At 44.6% G+C, this 18,173-nt stretch overlaps 1 protein-coding gene across 1 annotated transcript in view; it reads right to left on the reverse strand.

Annotated features, from left to right (window-relative positions):
• Window positions 1-17,258, reverse strand: part of MCUB (mitochondrial calcium uniporter dominant negative subunit beta) — a 120,238-nt gene extending 102,980 nt beyond the window's left edge. Inside the window, exon 1 of the mRNA XM_062199748.1 lies at window positions 17,151-17,258. Within this exon, the coding sequence (XP_062055732.1) occupies window positions 17,151-17,243 (93 nt within the window). The 5' untranslated portion in view covers window positions 17,244-17,258. The remainder of the gene's footprint in view (window positions 1-17,150) is intronic.
• Between the last annotated feature and the right edge of the window lie 915 nt (window positions 17,259-18,173).

Raw genomic sequence — 18,173 nt, forward strand, 5'->3', positions numbered from 1 at the left:
AAACTAGATATGCATGATACTTTTATAACTTTCACCTTCTGCTCATTTACCTATTACCATATATATTATCATAATTTCTCTAAAGGAAGTCCTTCCTTAGAAAAACCAGCTTGTCAGCATGTTTTCTCTTCTTCCTTATCATGTGTCATTGCATAAACTTGAATTCTGACTTCAAACTCTTAGTGAACCATTAGAATACATTTTCCTCCCTTGGAGTATATAGAAGTGAGACTATACCCCTTCCTATTAAGTTGCAGCCCGAAGGGTAGCTTATAATGAACCCAACAAGGTGTCAAATCTCTCTATTCTATGTCAAATGAAAACTGCTGAAATCCCACATTTTGCTTTTGAAGCTTTTCAGAGAGAAATAGTTTCCCTGTAAATAGCTATTGCTGAGAAATACCTGTAAGTGAGGCTCAGCAAAGCCTTGGAAATTCAGTGACTACTCCCCTCCTCCACCACCAAAAAATACTATTTATACTATTTTTGGCAAAGGGCGACTGTGGCAGATACAGCTAAGTGTCCAGCAAAATCTTCCACAGAAAGCAGGTCTTAGCTGGAATGTGGCTCCTGGCTATGACTACATCCGTCAGCCTTCTTGCAGCTAAATGTAGCCAACTGACACATTCAATGAAATGCTCAATGGAAAATGAATTCAAATGACACGTAATACTCCTAGGCATAGTCCATAATACCTTGCAGGACTTCAAAACAAAACAAAAACTGTGTTTTTTATTCTGGAAACCATGTGTGGAAAAGTGACAAACATGTCATCTTAGGGCTCTGAATGACTGGGAGGGGCAGAGGCTTGACCTGTAAAGCTCAATACAGAATAATTTCCTAAGACAGAAAAAAATTTGGTTTTAAGAATACAGAAGTTGGGGCCAGCGCTGTGGCATAGCAGGTAAAGCCACTGCCTGTAGTGCCGGCATCCCATATGGGCACCAGTTCAAGTCCCAGCTGCTCTACTTCCCATCCAGCTCTCTGCTATGGCCTGGGAAAGCAGAAGAAGATGGCCCAAATCCTTGGGCCCCTGCACCTGTGTGAGACCCGGAAGAAGCTCCTGGCTCCAGATTGGTGCAGCTCTGGCCATTGCAGCCATCTGGGGAATGATCCAGTGAATGAAAGACACTCACTCACTTTCACACTCGCTCGCTCTCTCACTGCCTCTCTGCAATTCTGCCTTTCAAATAAATAAATAAATAAATATTTGAAAAAATACAAAAGTTTATTGTTGGGTCTTTTGTTTTAGCAGCATAGCTTACACTGCAGAATAGAGATACAGCTGGCACTGTGACATAGGTTAAGCTGCCATTTGCGATGCCAGCACCCCATATAGGCACTGGTTATAGTCCCAGCTGCTCCACTTCTGATCCAGCTCCCTGCTAATGCACCTGGGAAAGCAGGTAAGATGCCCCAATTCCTTAGGCCCCAGCACTCACATGGGAGACCTGGATGAAGCTCCTGGCTTCAGCCTGGCCCAGCCCCAGCCATTGTGGCCAATTGGGCCACAATGAACCAGTGGATGAGAGGTTCTCTCTCTCCTATTTCTGCCTTTCAAGTAAACAAATCTTATAAAAAGAAAAAAAATTAATTTTTAACAAAAAAGTTTGGCATGGAGGAAGGGTGGGAAGTGAGCAATGCCGACTGCCTGATTTAATCAGCTAATGATATATGTATTTGTTGAAATATTACACTGTCTCATAAAGGTGTACAAGTATTAAATGCTAACAAAAATTTTAACTGAAAGGTGAAAAAGTCTGGGGAAGTAAAAGGGAAAACACACACACTGTGCATGTTCTAATGCTCAGCTCAAATGAAAGGCAAGTCATTCTTATGGTTTAATGGTAATCCAAAAGAAAAATAAATCTACTAAATGCCTGTGCAGGTACACTGCCCCTTCGGCATTCCTTATTTAAGCCTTCACCTTTTTTGCCCATCGTGTCATTTCTCCCATTGTAATCAGAACTTACCACAAGACTCATTCTGGCCTCTACTCCAGACAGCAACTCTTTGTACACCACACTCCCAGCCTTCCCGTTCTCTTCCTCTCCCCTACTTGCTGAATGAACACTGTGGGCCCATGATTGGGTATAAGCTTAACCACAGAAAACTGCTGAACTCTCTACACATCTTCACAGTCTTCCCCTTGTCTTTTGATTCTACCAGCTCCTATTACTCCAGCTCCATGTACGGTGTCCATGACGTCATGATTTTGTCTGTCTCACCTCATACCACAATGAAAATCTATCTTCTAGCATAACATCTCTATTACTACTGAAAAAAAATCCAGCAGGAGAGAAGTTGCTAAACTATGGCTATCAGCCAAATCTGGTCTCCTGTTGTTTTTAAAAATAAAATGTACTGGAACACAACAATGTCTATTTGCTTATGTACTGTTTATATCTGCTTTCACATAAGAGTGGAAGAATCAAGTATCAGGGACAGAAGCAATAGGTCACAACATCTACAATGTCTATTCTCTGGTACTCTGTTCCTCCATGTTTGAAAGACAGCCACATTTTCTCAGTCAAAAGTCCCTGAGACATGACGGTGAAGGCTGCAGCAAATGAGTTTGGTTGTATTGGGCATGTGTCATCAGGGCTGCTTTTCAGTCTAGCAAAGTCACCATCAATGACCCTTTCATTTACCTCAACTCTATGGTCTATAATTTCCAGTATGATTCCACCCATGGCAAGTTCAATGGAACAAAAAGGCTGAGAAGGTGAGGTCTGTCATCAATGGGAAGCCCATCTCCACCTTCCAGGAGTGAGATCCCATGAATATCAAACAGACTGATGCTGGGGCAGCAAATGTTGTGGAGTCCACTGTTGTCTTCACTACCATAGAGAATTCTGACGCTCACTTGAAGGAAGCCAGCAGGGGCATCCTCTCTGCTCTTTTCGCTGATATGACTCCATGTCTGTGATGGGTGTGAACCATGAGAAGTGTTAACAACTCCCTCAAGATTTTCAGCAAAGCCTCACGCACCACCAACTGCTTAGTCACCTCAGCCAAAGTCATCCATCATGACTTTGGCATCACAGAGGGACTCACTCACGACCACAGTTCACGGCATCACTGCCACCCAGAAGGATGTGGAGAGACCTTCTGGAATACTGTGGCACGATGCCCATGGGGTGCCCAGAACACTGTCCTTGCACCAAGTGGCACTATCAAAGCCATGGACACAGTCATCTCTGAACTGAATGAGAAGTTTATACACACGGCCTTCCATGTGCCCACTCAACAATGTGTCAGTCGTGGATATAACCTGCCATCTAAAGAAAGATGCCAAATATGACATAAAAAAGTGGTAAGAGGTTGGCATTTTCACACAGTAGGTTGAGCTGCCACTTGACTGCATCCAATACTGGAGTGCCTGTGATCAAGTCCTGCCTCCACTTTTTTTTTTAGTGGGAGGTAAAATAGCAAGGTTTATTAGGGAAGGGACATCCGTAAGAACAGATGGGCACCTCTCCAGACAGGACCTGAGAGGGGGGGGGGCGAGGTTACATGTTGAGTGGAGAGATTACACCTGGCCAGACCAGGCTGGCGGCTCAGCAGAGAGGCAGAGGGCTGAGCGTGCAGTCTGGTTGAGGTTGGGGGTTTTTAAGGAGATGGGTCTTGCTTCCCCACCTCTGCTCTTCTTGGTACAAAGGGCTTTTTGGATGTAAATAGAAAAACTTCTCTCTTGAAGGTCTGAAACAAAGGACTTTATGGATGCAAATGTTATCAGACAGGAGGAAGAGAGCAGGGTGTTTGAGATGCAGATACTGGGCTGCACCTGGGAGACTGTGGAAGATTGTCAGGCAGAAGGGGTGGGGACCTCTACCTGGCAGGTTATCAGGTAGAAGGGGGCAGGGCAGGGCAGGATGTGAATACTGGGCTGCCCCTGAAACACCATCGGGATGACCTTGAGATGCAGCATATGCTGGACATAGATGTCTTCTCTTTAGGCCTGTTACACACATATAAGCTCATTACTGACTTCCTACCTAACATTCCCCCTCAAGAGGTAATACCCAAAATTCTTCTTTGGGATTATGGATGGAGTTCCATTTTCTGTAACTTCTACGAAGCTGGCATGTGGGCGTCGAGGAGGATTTGGGTATTTCCTCTTGCTATCTGTCTTATGGTGTGCGACAGTGGCCTTGGAAAGACTGTCCTGCTTGGTCCAGAGGGCTGCTCAGGTCATCCAATGGAATGCTGCCTCCACTTTTGATCCAGTTTCCTGCTAATACACACTCTAGGAAAAAGGAGATGATGGTTCAAGTACTTGGATCCCTGCCACCCCACAGAAGACCTAGAAGGAGTTCTGGACCCCTGGCTTCAGCATGGCCCAGCCCTGGCTTTTGCAGGCATTTGGGGCATGAACCAGTGGATAGAAGATCTTTTTCTCTCTCAATAACTCTCTCAATCTGTCATTTGGCATCTCAAACAAATAATTTTTTTTAAGATCTATTTATTTTAAAGTCAGAGTTACAGAGAGAAGGAGAAACAGATATCTTCCATCTATTGGTTCACTCCCTCAAATGGCTACAATGGCCAGGGCCATGCCACAGCCAGAAGCATCATCTGGGTCTCCCATGAAGGTATCAGGGACCCAAGCACTTGGGTCATCTTCTGCTGCTTTCCTAGACCATTAACAAGGAGCTGGATTAGAAGTGGAACAACCAGGACAGGAACCAGTGCCCATATGGGATGTCAGCATTGCAGGTGGCAGCTTTACTGACTATACCACAATGCCAGCCCCCAATAATATATATTTTTAAGGTGTAAAGCAGGCATTGGATGGACAACTAAAGAGATAGTGATAGCTGTCCCCTTATACCTAATTTCTTCAGCAGCACAAGAAGTATGTGTATTTGCAGAACAAGAAACACAAAGATAAGGACAGGCATTTGGCCTAGTGGTAAAGACACTGGTTGAGATGTCTGTACCCCACATCAGAGTGCTTGGGTTCAAATCCCAATCCACCTTCTTGATAATGCAAACTCTAGGAGGCAGTGGTGATGCTTCAAGGAAATGGGTTCTTGCCACCCATATGGGAGGCCTGAATTGAGTTGCAGGCTCCTGGCTTTTGCCTGGCCCAGCTCCAGCCATTATATGCATTTAGTGATTGACCCAGTGAGAAGAATACCAACTTGTGCTCTCTTCCCCAGTTAAAATTTTATTTACAAGTATAAATATACAAAGATATAAGATATAGCACTTGCTCTTCAAAAGTTACAACATAGGGGCTATCGCTGTGGTGTAGTAGCCTAGGCTAGGAAGTAATATAATAAGCACCTGTTTTTCCACATAGTATGTCCTCAATCTAATTTTTAATGGAATGTTTTCCAAGTAGTACTCTGGAAGAAGTTTTTGGAAATGCTATAGAATAAAAGAGATCTGTGATCAAGCTTCCACCTGTGTTGCCAGCATTCCATATGGGCACCAGTTCAAGTCTTGGCTGTTCCTCTTCCAATCCAGCTCTCTGCTTAGGGCCTGGGAAAGCAGTAGAAGATGGCCCAAATGCTTGGGCCCTTGCACCCTTGTGGGAGACTGGAAGAAGCTGCTAGCTCCTGGCTTTGGATCAGCTCAGCTCCAGCCAATGTGGCCATTTGGGGAGTGAACCAGCAGATGTAAGACCTTTCTCTCTGTCTCTCCCTTTCTCTGTCTGTAACTCTACCTCTCAAAAAGAAATATGTATGTGGAGGCAGGAATGCTGGTCAAAAAAAAAAAAAAAAACACCTTACACAGGGGATTATACAAGTACCAGATGAGGACTAAAAAGAAACACTATGAGTATATGCAGACATAAGAAAAAATGATTTCCATCTAGGTAATTAAGAGAGACTTTATTCATGGAAGTGGTGACATCAATTCTGGACTTTTAGTCACAACTAGAATATGTAAGTGGCAGATCAAGTGAACAGGGGACAAACTGTTATGCTCTATAAAAGTAGTTGAGGATGAGGAAGATGACCTAATGGTCATCCAGATGTCTAGGTCCCTTCTATCTAGTTATCCACCCTCTAAAGGGTTGTGTGCCTCCATAAAGCCCAAGTTGGGCCACCCCTCCTACATCTTCATTCTAACCCATGGTGGAAGTGACAGAGGCTCTGGTAATAGCTGGAACCTCATTAGCACCCTCTTTGCTCATAGTAGAAAATGCAACATGTATAAAGAGATTCTGACTAATTTTTTAAAAATCTTCAATTATTCAGAGAGTTCCACACAAAGTGGCTAAGAATCTTCAGGTTTTACCCTTTCTAAATTAACTGGAAGGGGCAGGCATTGTGGCACAATGAGTTAAGCTGGAGCTTGTGATGCATGCTCTATCAGAACGCTGATTCAAGTTTCAGACACTCCAATTCCAACCCAGCTCCCTGCTAATGTGCCTGGGAAGCTAGCTGAAGGTGGACTTGAGCACCTGCCACCCATGTGAGAGACCAAGATGGGGCTCCCAGCCGCTGGTTTCTGCCTGGCCCAGCCCCAACTGCAGGCATTGGAGAGTAAAGCAGCAGATGGAAGATCCCTATCGTACCCTCAGTCACTCTGCCTTTCAAATAAAATAAATCCTAAAAATAAATAAAGCAGAGAAAACTGGGATGATCTGAAGAGAACATATCACTAAAGGACTACTTAACAATATTTCTATCTTTATCATCCATTCACTCATTCCTCTATACAACAAGCATTTATTATGCACCTACGATGCCAGGGCAGTGATGATCAAGATAGAGAAGAAATAGTTCTGACCACAGTAATTCTGACAATCTCTGGCAGGCAGCAGTGGGGGTTGGAGGATAGAGGGCAGAGGATCACATGAGCACAAAAATAAGGCCTGGTCAAATGACCTCAGTGCTCTAGGGCAAAAAGGAAACTGTAATCAATTCCACCTGCAATTAACTACGCAGAGACTTCATCAAAGCTGGGGTGGAGGGCAGCTATTTGACTAGGTGAAAATGGAGGAGAGGGAGAGGGAGAGGGAGATACTACTGTCTGGAGAATCCACAACCCCAACAGGGAAGGATGAAACCAATGGCAAGGCACAAGAAGTATTAGTGCAGATGCACTGGTCTGTAGGCTATGTAAGGCATGGCACAGAAAGTACAGCCAGAGGGCTGAGCCACAGCATGGTTCTGGATCAAGTGCACCTTATGTTCAAAGCGCTCTTGCCTTGGCTTCAAAAACAACAAACCCATAAAAGGGTATCTACAAGGTCCAAAGAAATTACACTTTCTCCTAAAAAGTGAAAATTGTTTTATTACACACTATCTAACATTCTCAAAGCAGAGCTGCAGAAATGAGTCATTGGGCTATAAAATTTCACAAAAAATATCCTCCAGCAATGGCTTACAGAGCCAATGCTGTGCTGATCTGTTTGCAAAACATTTTCTAAAACATTTTTTTCTCCAGGTTTATGGTCACACTACTGTCAGTCTCTTTTCCAGCTCCCTCTTCAAATACTCAACTCAGCCCCCATTAGGAAAATTTCATATATTGAAGACAGACAAAATGTTTAACCAAAGAGAGAGCTACATACACATACACACAGAAAAACAAAAATATGTCAAATAGAAATGATACCTTCTTCCTTCCTCCAGCCAAGTTCAGTCCATTTCTTAATTGCTGCCATGTCTAAAACATATTACAGTTGAATACAACAGGATTACCACTAATCTACAGCAGTTCAAGGGGGGAAAAAAGAGGAAATAAAGAGGAAAAACAAAATCTAACGGAACCATCTACTCTAAACAGTGACTATCACAAGACTCTCAGGGAGAACTACTGGCCAGCCTCCAAGACTTTTCCTCCCTGAAATTTGCCACAAAGAAGTTTTGTGAATCTGTCGGTTTCTTGATAGTGTTTTACAGCACTTTTTTTTTTTTTTTTGGACAGGCAGAGTTAGACAGTGAGAGAGAGAGAGACAAAGAGAAAGGTCTTCCTTCCGTTGGTTCACCCCCCCAGTAGTAGCCATGGCCGGCGCGCTGCGCCAATCTGAAGCCAGGAGCAGGAGCTTAAAGATTTATTTATTTCTCCTCCAGGTCTCCCACGTGGGTGCAGGGGCCCAAGGACTTGGGCCATCTTCTACTGCTATCCCAGGCCATAGCAGAGAGCTAGATTGGAAGAGGAGCAGCCCTGGCCGGCGCCGTGGCTTAACAGGCTAATCCTCCGCCTTGCGGCAACGGCACACCGGGTTCTAGTCCCAGTCAGGGTGCCGGATTCTATCCCGGTTGCCCCTCTTCCAGGCCAGCTCTCTGCTATGGCCCGGGAAGGCAGTGGAGGATGGCCCAAGTGTTTGGGCCCTGCACCCGCATGGGAGACCAGGAGAAGCACCTGGCTCCTGGCTTTGGATCAGCGCGATGAGCCAGCCGCAGCAGCCATTGGAGGGTGAACCAACAGCAAAAAGGAAGACCTTTCTCTCTGTCTCTCTCTCACTATCCACTCTGCCTGTCAAAAAAAAAAAAAAAGAGCAGCAGCTGGGACTAGAACCAGCGCCCATATGGGATGCCGGCACTTCAAGCCAGGGCTTTAACCTGCTGTGCCACAGCCTTGGCCCCTACAGCACTTCTTGATTCTGCTTACAAGCTGTAGAAAATCTTTATTTTTAAATATTTATTTTATTTACTTGAAAGGCAGAGTTTCAGAGAAGGAAAGACAGAGAGAGGTCTTCCATCTGCTGGTTTACTACCCAAATGGCCACAACAGCCAGGGCTGGGACAAGCTGAAGCCAGGAACCAGGGGCTTCTTCCAGGTCTCCCATGTAGGTGCAGGGACATAGCACTGGGGCCGTCTTCTACTGCTTTCCCAGGCGCATTACCAGGGAGCTGGATTGGAAATGGAGCAGCCAGGACTCAAATTGGCACCGATATGGGATGCCAGCACTGCAGGCAGCAGCTTAACCAGCTATGCCACACTACTACCCCCACAATGTAGCAATTTAAACTCTAGACCAATTTATTGGTTCTCTTTCACAGCTCTCTATTTCTTATCCTTACATCTATTTAAAGAAACTGTTAAATGAACTTTGTTCATAGTGCAGATTTCATGTATCATTTCTCACTAATACTGTCAATCTTAGATAGAAATCTAATTATCCCCTAAAGAGCTGCCAAAAGATAATAATAATCCTGGCACAGGTGTATGGCACAGTGATTAAGATGCTGCTTGGGATGCCTATTGGAGTGTCTGGGTTCAAATCCTAGTTCTTAATTCCAGCTTCGCACTAACATGCACCCTGGCAAGCAGCAAGGGATGGATCAAGTACTTAACCCCTCCCACTCACAGAGGAGACCCGAATTGAGTTCCAGGCTCTTGAGGATGCCCTGGCCCAGTCCCAACATTGTAGGCATTTGGGAAGTAAACCAATAGATAGGAGATCCGTGCGTGTGTGTATGTGTGTGTGTTTGTCTCTGTCCTTCAAACGTAAAATTATAAAATTAAAAATTCAAAGCTATAATGCTTTCTCTTCCCTTTATAATGAACCTATAACTAAGGTTAAAATGTGGTAAAATCAAATATTGGTGCCATTTAATTTTAGAGATTCATGAAATAGGAAACTCTCAGAGAAAGAAATTTACAGGTCCTGGTAGTAACCCACACTATATTTCTTTCTTCCTTTTTTTTTTTAGAAGGCTTTTATTTAATAAATATAAATTTCATAGGTACAGCTTTAGGAATTTATCTGTTCTTCCCCCCCGACCCACTCTCCCATCCCCACTCCCATCCCACCTCCTAGTCCTTCTCCCATCCCATTCTTCATTAAGATTCATTTTCAATTATCTTTATATACAGAACACCAACTCTATACTAAGATTTCAACAGTTTGCACCCACACAAACACACAAAGTATAAAGTACTGTTTGAAGAAAAGTTTTACTGTTAATTCTCATAATACAACTCATTAAGGACAGAGGTCCTACATGGGGAGCAAGTGCACAGTGACACATGCCTGTTGTTAACAATTGACAATCCTATTTATGATGTCAGTGATCACCCAAAGCTCTTGTCATGAGCTGCCAAGGCTATGGAAGCCGTTTGATTCCACAAACTCCGTCAGTATTTAGATAGGGCCATAAACAAAGTGGAAGTTTTCTCCTCCCTTCAGAGAAAGGTTCCTCCTTCTTTGATGGTCCCTTCTTTCCACTGGGATCTCATTCACAGAGATCCTTCATGTAGGTCATTTTTTGCCCCAGTGTTTTGGCTTTCCATGTCTGAAATGCTTTCATGGGCTTTTTAGCCAGCTCTGAATGCCTTAAGGGCTGATTCTGAGGCCAGAGTGTTATTTAGTGCGGTTGTCATTCGATGAGTCTGCTGTGTGGCCTGCTTCCCATGTTGAATGCTTCTCTCCATTTTAATTTTATCTATTGTCATTAGCAGACACTTGGTCTTACTTATGTGATCCCCTTGACACTTATTCCTAACTACATGACCAGTTACACACTTAAAATGATCACTTTAGTAAGATGGCACTAGTACCACCTAGCTTAATGGGATTTGGCAAGTTTTTAGCTTTACCCATAGGAGTAAGTCAGACCCACGCTATTTCAACTCTGGTAGGGATGGTGGGGGTAGCAAAGAAATAGGCAGGTAAGGGTAGTAGAAAGAGAAAAAGAGAGGAATTTATTTCTTTGCATAAGAAGTAAATTAATTTCAGTAACATCATCTTTCTTTTAGAGGGAACCATAGTATCAAATGTAAATTCTTGGGGCCCATGTTGTGGCACAGCAGCTTAAGTTACCTCTGCAATGCTGGCATCCCATATTACAGTACCAGTTCAAGTCCTGCTATGGCTTCCTGATAATGTGCCTTAGAAAGCAGAAGCAGATGACCTGAGTACTTGTGCCCCTGCCACCTTGTAGGAGACCTGGCTCCTAGATTTGGCCTGGACCAGCCCCCGCTATTATAGCCATTTGGGAGGTAAACCAGCAGATCAAAGATTTCTTTCTCTTTCTCTCTCCACCCTCTGTACTCTGTTTCTGTCTCTCCCTCCCTGTGTCTCTGCCTTTCAAATAAACAAATCTTAAAAGAAAAAAAAAAAGGTATTCTTATGGCAACTCCATTCAACACAATCTGTATCTATTGAACACTACATGAACCAGAAAGTCTAGCTTGCCACACAATTCCACAATTCACTACATAGAATATATCTGTTCAAACACCACCAGAGCTGGTTTTTAAATTTTCTTAAAACCTACCTATGCTTTTTTCCCAATAAAGATAATTGAGAAACAGGTGATGACATGAATGTAAGACAAACATGAAGGTGGAGAAAACGAAACCATGAATACTGTGAATACACAACATGCACGGAATAAGATATTTCACATGTTAATGAGTGAAAAACCTGACCCTAAGCTGCCAGCAGCAGGTGTATAGACACCACCACTAAGCAGTAACAATTTTACCTGCTCCATAAAACCCTAGTGTTCTAAGATCAGACAGCAGTTTTTTTCATGGGTCCCTTTACAGGCCACCTTTTAATTGACTACATTTCATGGAGTTGTTTCTGAAAAGGTGTGCCGATGCAGAAAATTCAGCAAAAAGACTTGGGTGGGGAATCCCATGCCACAAAGCATAAACACATAGCTTAGAGAACAGAGAGCTGGTACTGTTCAAAAACCAAATCGCCCAGGCCGTGGCTCACTTGGCTAATCCTCCACCTGCAGCACTGGCACCCCGGGTACTAGTCCCGGTTGCTCCTCTTAGTGGAGGATGGCCCAAATACTTGGGTCCATGCACCCGCATGGGAGACAGGGAGGAAGCACCCAGCTCCTGGTTTCAGATTGGCACAGCGCCGGCTGTAGCAGCCATTAGGGGAGTGAACCAACAAAGGAAGACCTTTCTCTCTGGCTCTCTCACTGTGTATAACTCTCTGTCTCTCTTTCTCACTGTTTAACTCTGCTGGCAAAAAATAAATAAAAAATAAAAATTGATATTGGTAAATTAAATAGGATCAAAAAAGAAGTCTCTTAGAAAATGTCTAAAAAATGTTTTATTTATTACAAATTGATTTTATAGCCTGTAGGTTAGTTTACTACACAATCATTTTAGGGTTATAATGCTAGATTCTCTCTCTCAAAATAAATAAGTGTTTTAAAACAAAAAAGAGTTACAGTTCACTCCCCAGATGCCTGCAGCAGCCAGCATTGGGCCAGGACAAAGTTAGGAGCTTCATCAGGGTCTCCCAGTGGATGGTAGGAGCCCAAACACTTGGGCCATCTTCCGCTGCTTTTCTCTGGCCATTAGCAGGGAGCTGGATTGGAAGTGGAATAGCCACTGTACCAATATGGGATGCCAACATCACCGACAGTGGCTAAACCAGCAACACCACAATGCTGGCCCTACTAGATATTCTCAAATAAGCAACATTTCAAAAACAAAAACACTGGCACATTTCTAACTCCATCATTTGGGGCAAGACTGATTGTGCATGTCCCAAATTGTGCATCTCCTCCCTCTCTTTTTCCACTCTGAAATTTAACAGGGATCACTTTTCAGTTAAAATTTAAACACCTAAGAATAATTGTGTGTTAATTACAGAGTTCAACCACTAGTACTAGAACAACAACAACAACAACAAATACTAAAAAGGATAAAGTATTACATTGTACATCTAGAGGACATCAGGACAAAAGCTGATCAGGTCATTGTTTCTTATAGTGTCCATTTCATGTACCAATGCCATCTCACTAGTCCAAGTGATCAATTTCAGTTCACATTCGATGGCTTGGATAGGTCTAAGAATCGAAGGGATCACACAAACAAGACAAGTGTCTGCTAATACTAACTGATAGAATCAAAAAGGGAGAGAAAGATCCAACATGGGAAGTGGGATACACAGCAGACTCATAGAATGGCAGATGTCCTAAACAACACTCTGGCCTCAGAATCAGCCCTTAAGGCATTCGGATCTGGCGGAAGAGCCCATGAGAGTATTGTAGGCATGGAAAGCCAAGATACCATGGAAAAGAAAAAAAGAAGAAGACCTAAATGAAAGATCTCTGGGAGTGAGATCCCAGTGGAAAGAACGGGGCCATCAAAGAAGGAGGTACCTTTCTCTGAAGGGAGGAGAGAACTTCCACTTTGACTGTGACCCTATCGGAATAAGATCAAAGTCAGCGAACTCTAAAGGCTTCCATAGCCCTGGCAACTCATGACTAGAGCCTAGGGAGATTACTGACGCCATGAACAGAAGTGTCAAATTGTTAAGTCAGCAACAGGTGTCACTGTGTACTTACATCTCATGTCGGATCTGTCCTAATGTGTTGTCTAATGTGCAGTGATGCTATAACTAGTACTGAAACAGTATTTTTACACTTTGTGTTTCTGCGTGGGTACAAACTGATGAGATCTTTACTAATTATATACTGAATCGATCTTCTGTATATAAAGATAATTGGAAATGAAAAAAAAAAAAAAACCTGGTGTTAAATTGGAAATGGCATAGAAAATTAATTAATCTTTAAAAAAATATTTTAAAAAAACACTGATAATGACAGAATGAAGCATTACAGAATCTATTCTGACATGCTAATCCCATCAAACAACTTTTAATTTCTTTTGCAAGGACAAACGGTATTAGAACCACTAAGTAAAAATACCACTTGTTCTACTGACCATGGACAATCATAAAAGCTTTTCAATCATTACAACAACCATCCCAACACTGACAATACTTTGTTCAATGGTATATTTACATCCTCTGGTAAAATAACAAAGTGGCAACTTTATAGATAGAAAAGATTTTAAGGCCAATTAAACAGATCCCTTTGTTTTGAAAAGGGGACAAAACAGACCCAGAAAAACTGAATGACTGGGCTAAATGGACAGAGATAAATGGTAGAAGGCCAGGGTGGCTGGCACTCAGATGGATCAACTGCCTAACATTAGTTAAATTAGTTTCTCATTTCTATTTTAGGGCCTAAACACAGTTTATATAATAGATGTTACATGAACCAATACTCAGGTTTTCTCCCCTTAGTTTCACAGCTACATCATTCAACAAATATTCCCTGCCAAGATGCAACTGATTTCCTAGCTTGGCATTTACTGTAAAACAGCACAAAAAGTGCACTGCTTAATTACAATAAAGAAAATCTAAAATCTGAAAAAAAAAAAAAAGCACTAATATGTAAGTGCTGGGAAGGTGGTAATACTTAATAGACAAACTCATTTCAAATTAGTCTGTGATCAAAACATCAGTCTCTTTGCAGTGTTAACATAATCCCCCCTCCACACACACAAGCAGTAGCCCTCAGGAGAGCACTCTCAAAACAGTATGACAGACTAAAATGTGCCAACTGCAGATACAGGAAAGCATCAAACAAAAATGACATTAAATTAAAACGATTCCTAATTGAACACCTTGTGATGAAATTAAAACATCCATACGGTTTGTTTTTAGGAGTTTTTAAAAAGACATACACTACAGATAAGCTTCTCTGCAAAATACACATGATTTTCAAAAAAGTAGCTTACGTGGGGGCTCAGATGCTGTGTGAGGAGCGCAAAATCCTATCAAGGTGTTTCTCAACCTAAAGAACAGAAAACCTAATTTAAAAAGGCACAACTAGGCAAGGGCTTTCAGTTTAGAGGGAATTCACCAGGCACCATAATCACTCAAAGCTGTGTCCTTGTGCACAGAAACACGCACAGGAGCCACAGATTGCCCTGACAACCACTCAGCCTGCGTGCTGAGAGCAGAGAGGCTGCCTCCATGAGTGCTCAGAGACGCCAGGCCGTGCCGTGGCTGAAGATAATACGATATGCTCCAGCTCTGACGGTTCAGACTAAATGTGCTCTTTAAAATATAGTTCTGCTACACTAAACATATCCATGTCAACAAACTCGGTTTTTCTCTCCCACAACGAAACACTGGCAGATAATGATCCACCTACCACATGAAGGATGAGAACTGTATATTTTTCAGTGATTAAAGACTCCTATAAAGCAAACTCACAATTTCAGAAAAGGCCAATTATAACTGGGAACACTTACTTCAGATACTACTAATAACAAGTCCTTGCAGGCTAGGATTTTATGAGCTGTCAGGTCCAAACCACTTTTTTTATTTTCTCCAAACTGCTTTCTAGGCTCCAGGAGTCTCAATTTAACAACAAAATACATAGAAGTAATACTTGTCTTTAGCCACAGGATGTTTCTATCAAGTGGCACACTCACAAAACAGACAGACTTTGAAAAATGTCCTGACAGCCGAGTCATCTGATTTTCAGAAAGCTGTTTTAGCAGCCCTGGATAAACACCTGAGGGACCAGAATGTGTGTCAGTTCTTCTATGGCAAGATTTCAAAGTTCAAATAAAGCAAATTCACAGACTTGTGTTTATACTTTGTGGGTGGGCAGGGGTATTTTATCAGACAGATGAAATGATGGAAGAATTTCCACTTTTGAAGTCCTGCATGTTGCCTCTATAGCACAGTTGACTAAAAAATTTCCAAGTTACAGAAACGTTCAAGGGTAAGGCTTCTTAAGATGATTACCTAAAGGCAGCATACAACCACTGTTCCTCATTAAGGCTTAAAAGGTCTCCTAGCATTTTTCAAATCTTTTAAAACAGCACCACTCCTGCTAGAGCAGGCAAAGAAGGGTGCCTCCCCATGTAGCACTAGGAATTATGGAGAAAGGAGCTTGGAGTCGATCATGTTTAATTTTGATTTATTTGAGAAGCGGAGAGAGACACATTGAGATCTTGCATTCACTGTCACACTCCCCAGGTACCCACAACAGCTAGGACTGGGGCTAGGCCTAAGCCAGGAGTGGGGGAACTCAATCTAAGTCTCCCATGGGAGCAGCAGGAACCCAATTACTTGAGCCATCAGCTGCTGCCTCCCAGAGGTCTGAACAGCAGCTGGAGCCAAGTTAACCAACCCAGGTACTCTGATGTGCAACATGGGCATCTTAACTCCACTCTGTAGCTCATCATTTAAGATAGGGCAGCCTGTCCCGAGATCCATAAAAATGCCAACCAAGATGTTAAACGGATTTAACAGACAACAATCAAACATCTGTGTTTAAATGGTGTGTGGTGAAGGGAGTTCCTTGTATTGGGTTGTTTTAATGTTTGATGTAACTTTATGAATTGCATTATAATATAAGTACACTATAATAAAAGTACAATTATTAAAAGTTCAAAAAGCCCATCTCTCCAATTACTCTATTAAGTCTCCCATTTTACATTTTAAGGAGTTTGCCCTCTGCCCCTTCTTAGGTAGTAGTAACAAAATGGCCTTCCCAGTAACACATTTAACTACTTCCTCCACCACTCCAAACTCTGAAGCCCTGAGACAGGCGAAGAGAGAAAAACAAAACAAAGCAAAGGCTCCCCAAAGAAACAGGAAATCAAAGTGACCAGAGAATCGCACTGCTCACTCTTTCAAACTGCACAGCTAAAAGATGCTTACAAAACAAACCAAAAAAAAAAAAAAAAGCCAAAAAACTTTTACCTTGAGCCATCTGAAACTCCTCTAACACGCCTCGCTGCCCGGCCACACCCGCGCGCAGCAGGCTCCCCGCAGCCTGCCTCATCACCGCGGTCACACTCAGCCCACGGCCCGCCCGCCCTGCGTGGCTCTCGGAGCCCCGCACTCTTCCCTCCTCCTAGCGACGGTCCTGCCCAGACCGCAGCAGGGCCGTGCCGGCCCAGCAGAGTGTTACTCCCCGGCTCTCGGGCCTCTCCGCAGACCGCGAGCTCGCCCTTACCCTTTCGAAGGATGGAAAGCTCCCCCTCCCGGGACGGCCCGCCCTCGGCTCCGTCCTCTCCTCAGCCCCCTGCCCTCCACCCCATCAGCCGCTTCCTGTGCCCACCGCCCAGCGGGAACCTGCAGGTGGCACAGCCGCCCTGGGGACGTGCTCCTGCCCGTGGTCTGAACGCCGCGAAACTGCTCCCTGGGTTTCCTAGCCGCTCCCTGAGGCTCAGCGCCTGGGTCCGCGCACAGTGTCCGCGCCGTCGAGAGGCGTCCCGCGCGCTCTCCAAGCCTTTCCCTCTCTGGGCCCCAGGGCCCACGTCTACTGCCCGCCGCCACCTGTCGGGCCTCCGTGCGCGTGGAGCCTGCGGGCAGCTGAACGCAGGGGCCGGCCCCGGCTCTCGCTCTGGCTAAAGTTGCCCGACGCAAACTTTTCACCCGCCGGTCCCCGTACCTGGGGCGGCCGCGGCCTCGGACGTGCTCGGCCTCGGGATCCGGGCGTCGGCGGCAGCAGCAGGCGCCACGGCCAGAGGCCCCTCGGGCGCATGGTCGTGCGCGGGCGCCGGGGCTCCCGCAGCGTCAGCGGCGCATCCGCCCGGCGCGCCCCGGCTCCTCGTCAGCGCGGGGCGGCTGGGAGCGGGCGCTCGCCGTGGGCGCAGCCCGCCCCCCGCCTCCTCCTAGCCGCAGCGCGCGCCGTGGGCGGGCTCACGGCGGGGTGTGGTGTCTCTGCTTCCACGTCTCCGCTTCACACACGCCCCGGCGCGACGCGGGTGCTTTCTCTCAGACCGAGTGTGAGGGAAGCAGCTAGAAACGGAGCGCGAGGGCCAGGCTGGGGCGCCAAGGGGCCCCTCCTGTTGCCGCAGATGCCCCTTCGGGCATGAACCGGAGCAGATGCGAGCCGTCGGGTTCAAAATTCGTCAAGTCTGGACACTTGTGTGTTGGCAACTTCTTCTCTGTAAAAACAAACACAAGTCACGGAAAAGCAGCTGAAACCAAGCTTTCAAGAGGGTTGTCACAGAAAATTCAGGCGCAGGTGCTCGGTGCAGCAGGGAAGATGCCGCTGGGGACATCGCATCCCATATGTGCCTGGGCTCCTGATTGCCGCGTCCTGCTCAGGCAACAGGTGAGATGACTCAAGTACTTGGATCTCTGCCACCCACATGTGAAACATGGATTGAGTTCCAGCCTCCTGGTTTGGCCTGGCCCAGCCACAGCTGTTGAGGGCATTTGGGGAGTGAACCTGTAAGCGGGGGAGATCACTCACTCTCACCTTTCATATAATAATTTTTTTGAGTTCCACGCAAATAACTATGTTTTAGTATGAGTTATGTCTCAAATAATACCTGGGTTACACTTATTCTTAATCAATGAAGTATCTGAGATATACATATATAAATTTACCTTCAATTCTGATTTAACTGGGCATCCCATATTTTTATTTGCAAAATGTGCAAAATGCTTAATAAATCAAAGTTAG

This window comes from Lepus europaeus, chromosome 8, assembly GCF_033115175.1.
Source record: "Lepus europaeus isolate LE1 chromosome 8, mLepTim1.pri, whole genome shotgun sequence".
NCBI lineage: Eukaryota > Metazoa > Chordata > Mammalia > Lagomorpha > Leporidae > Lepus > Lepus europaeus.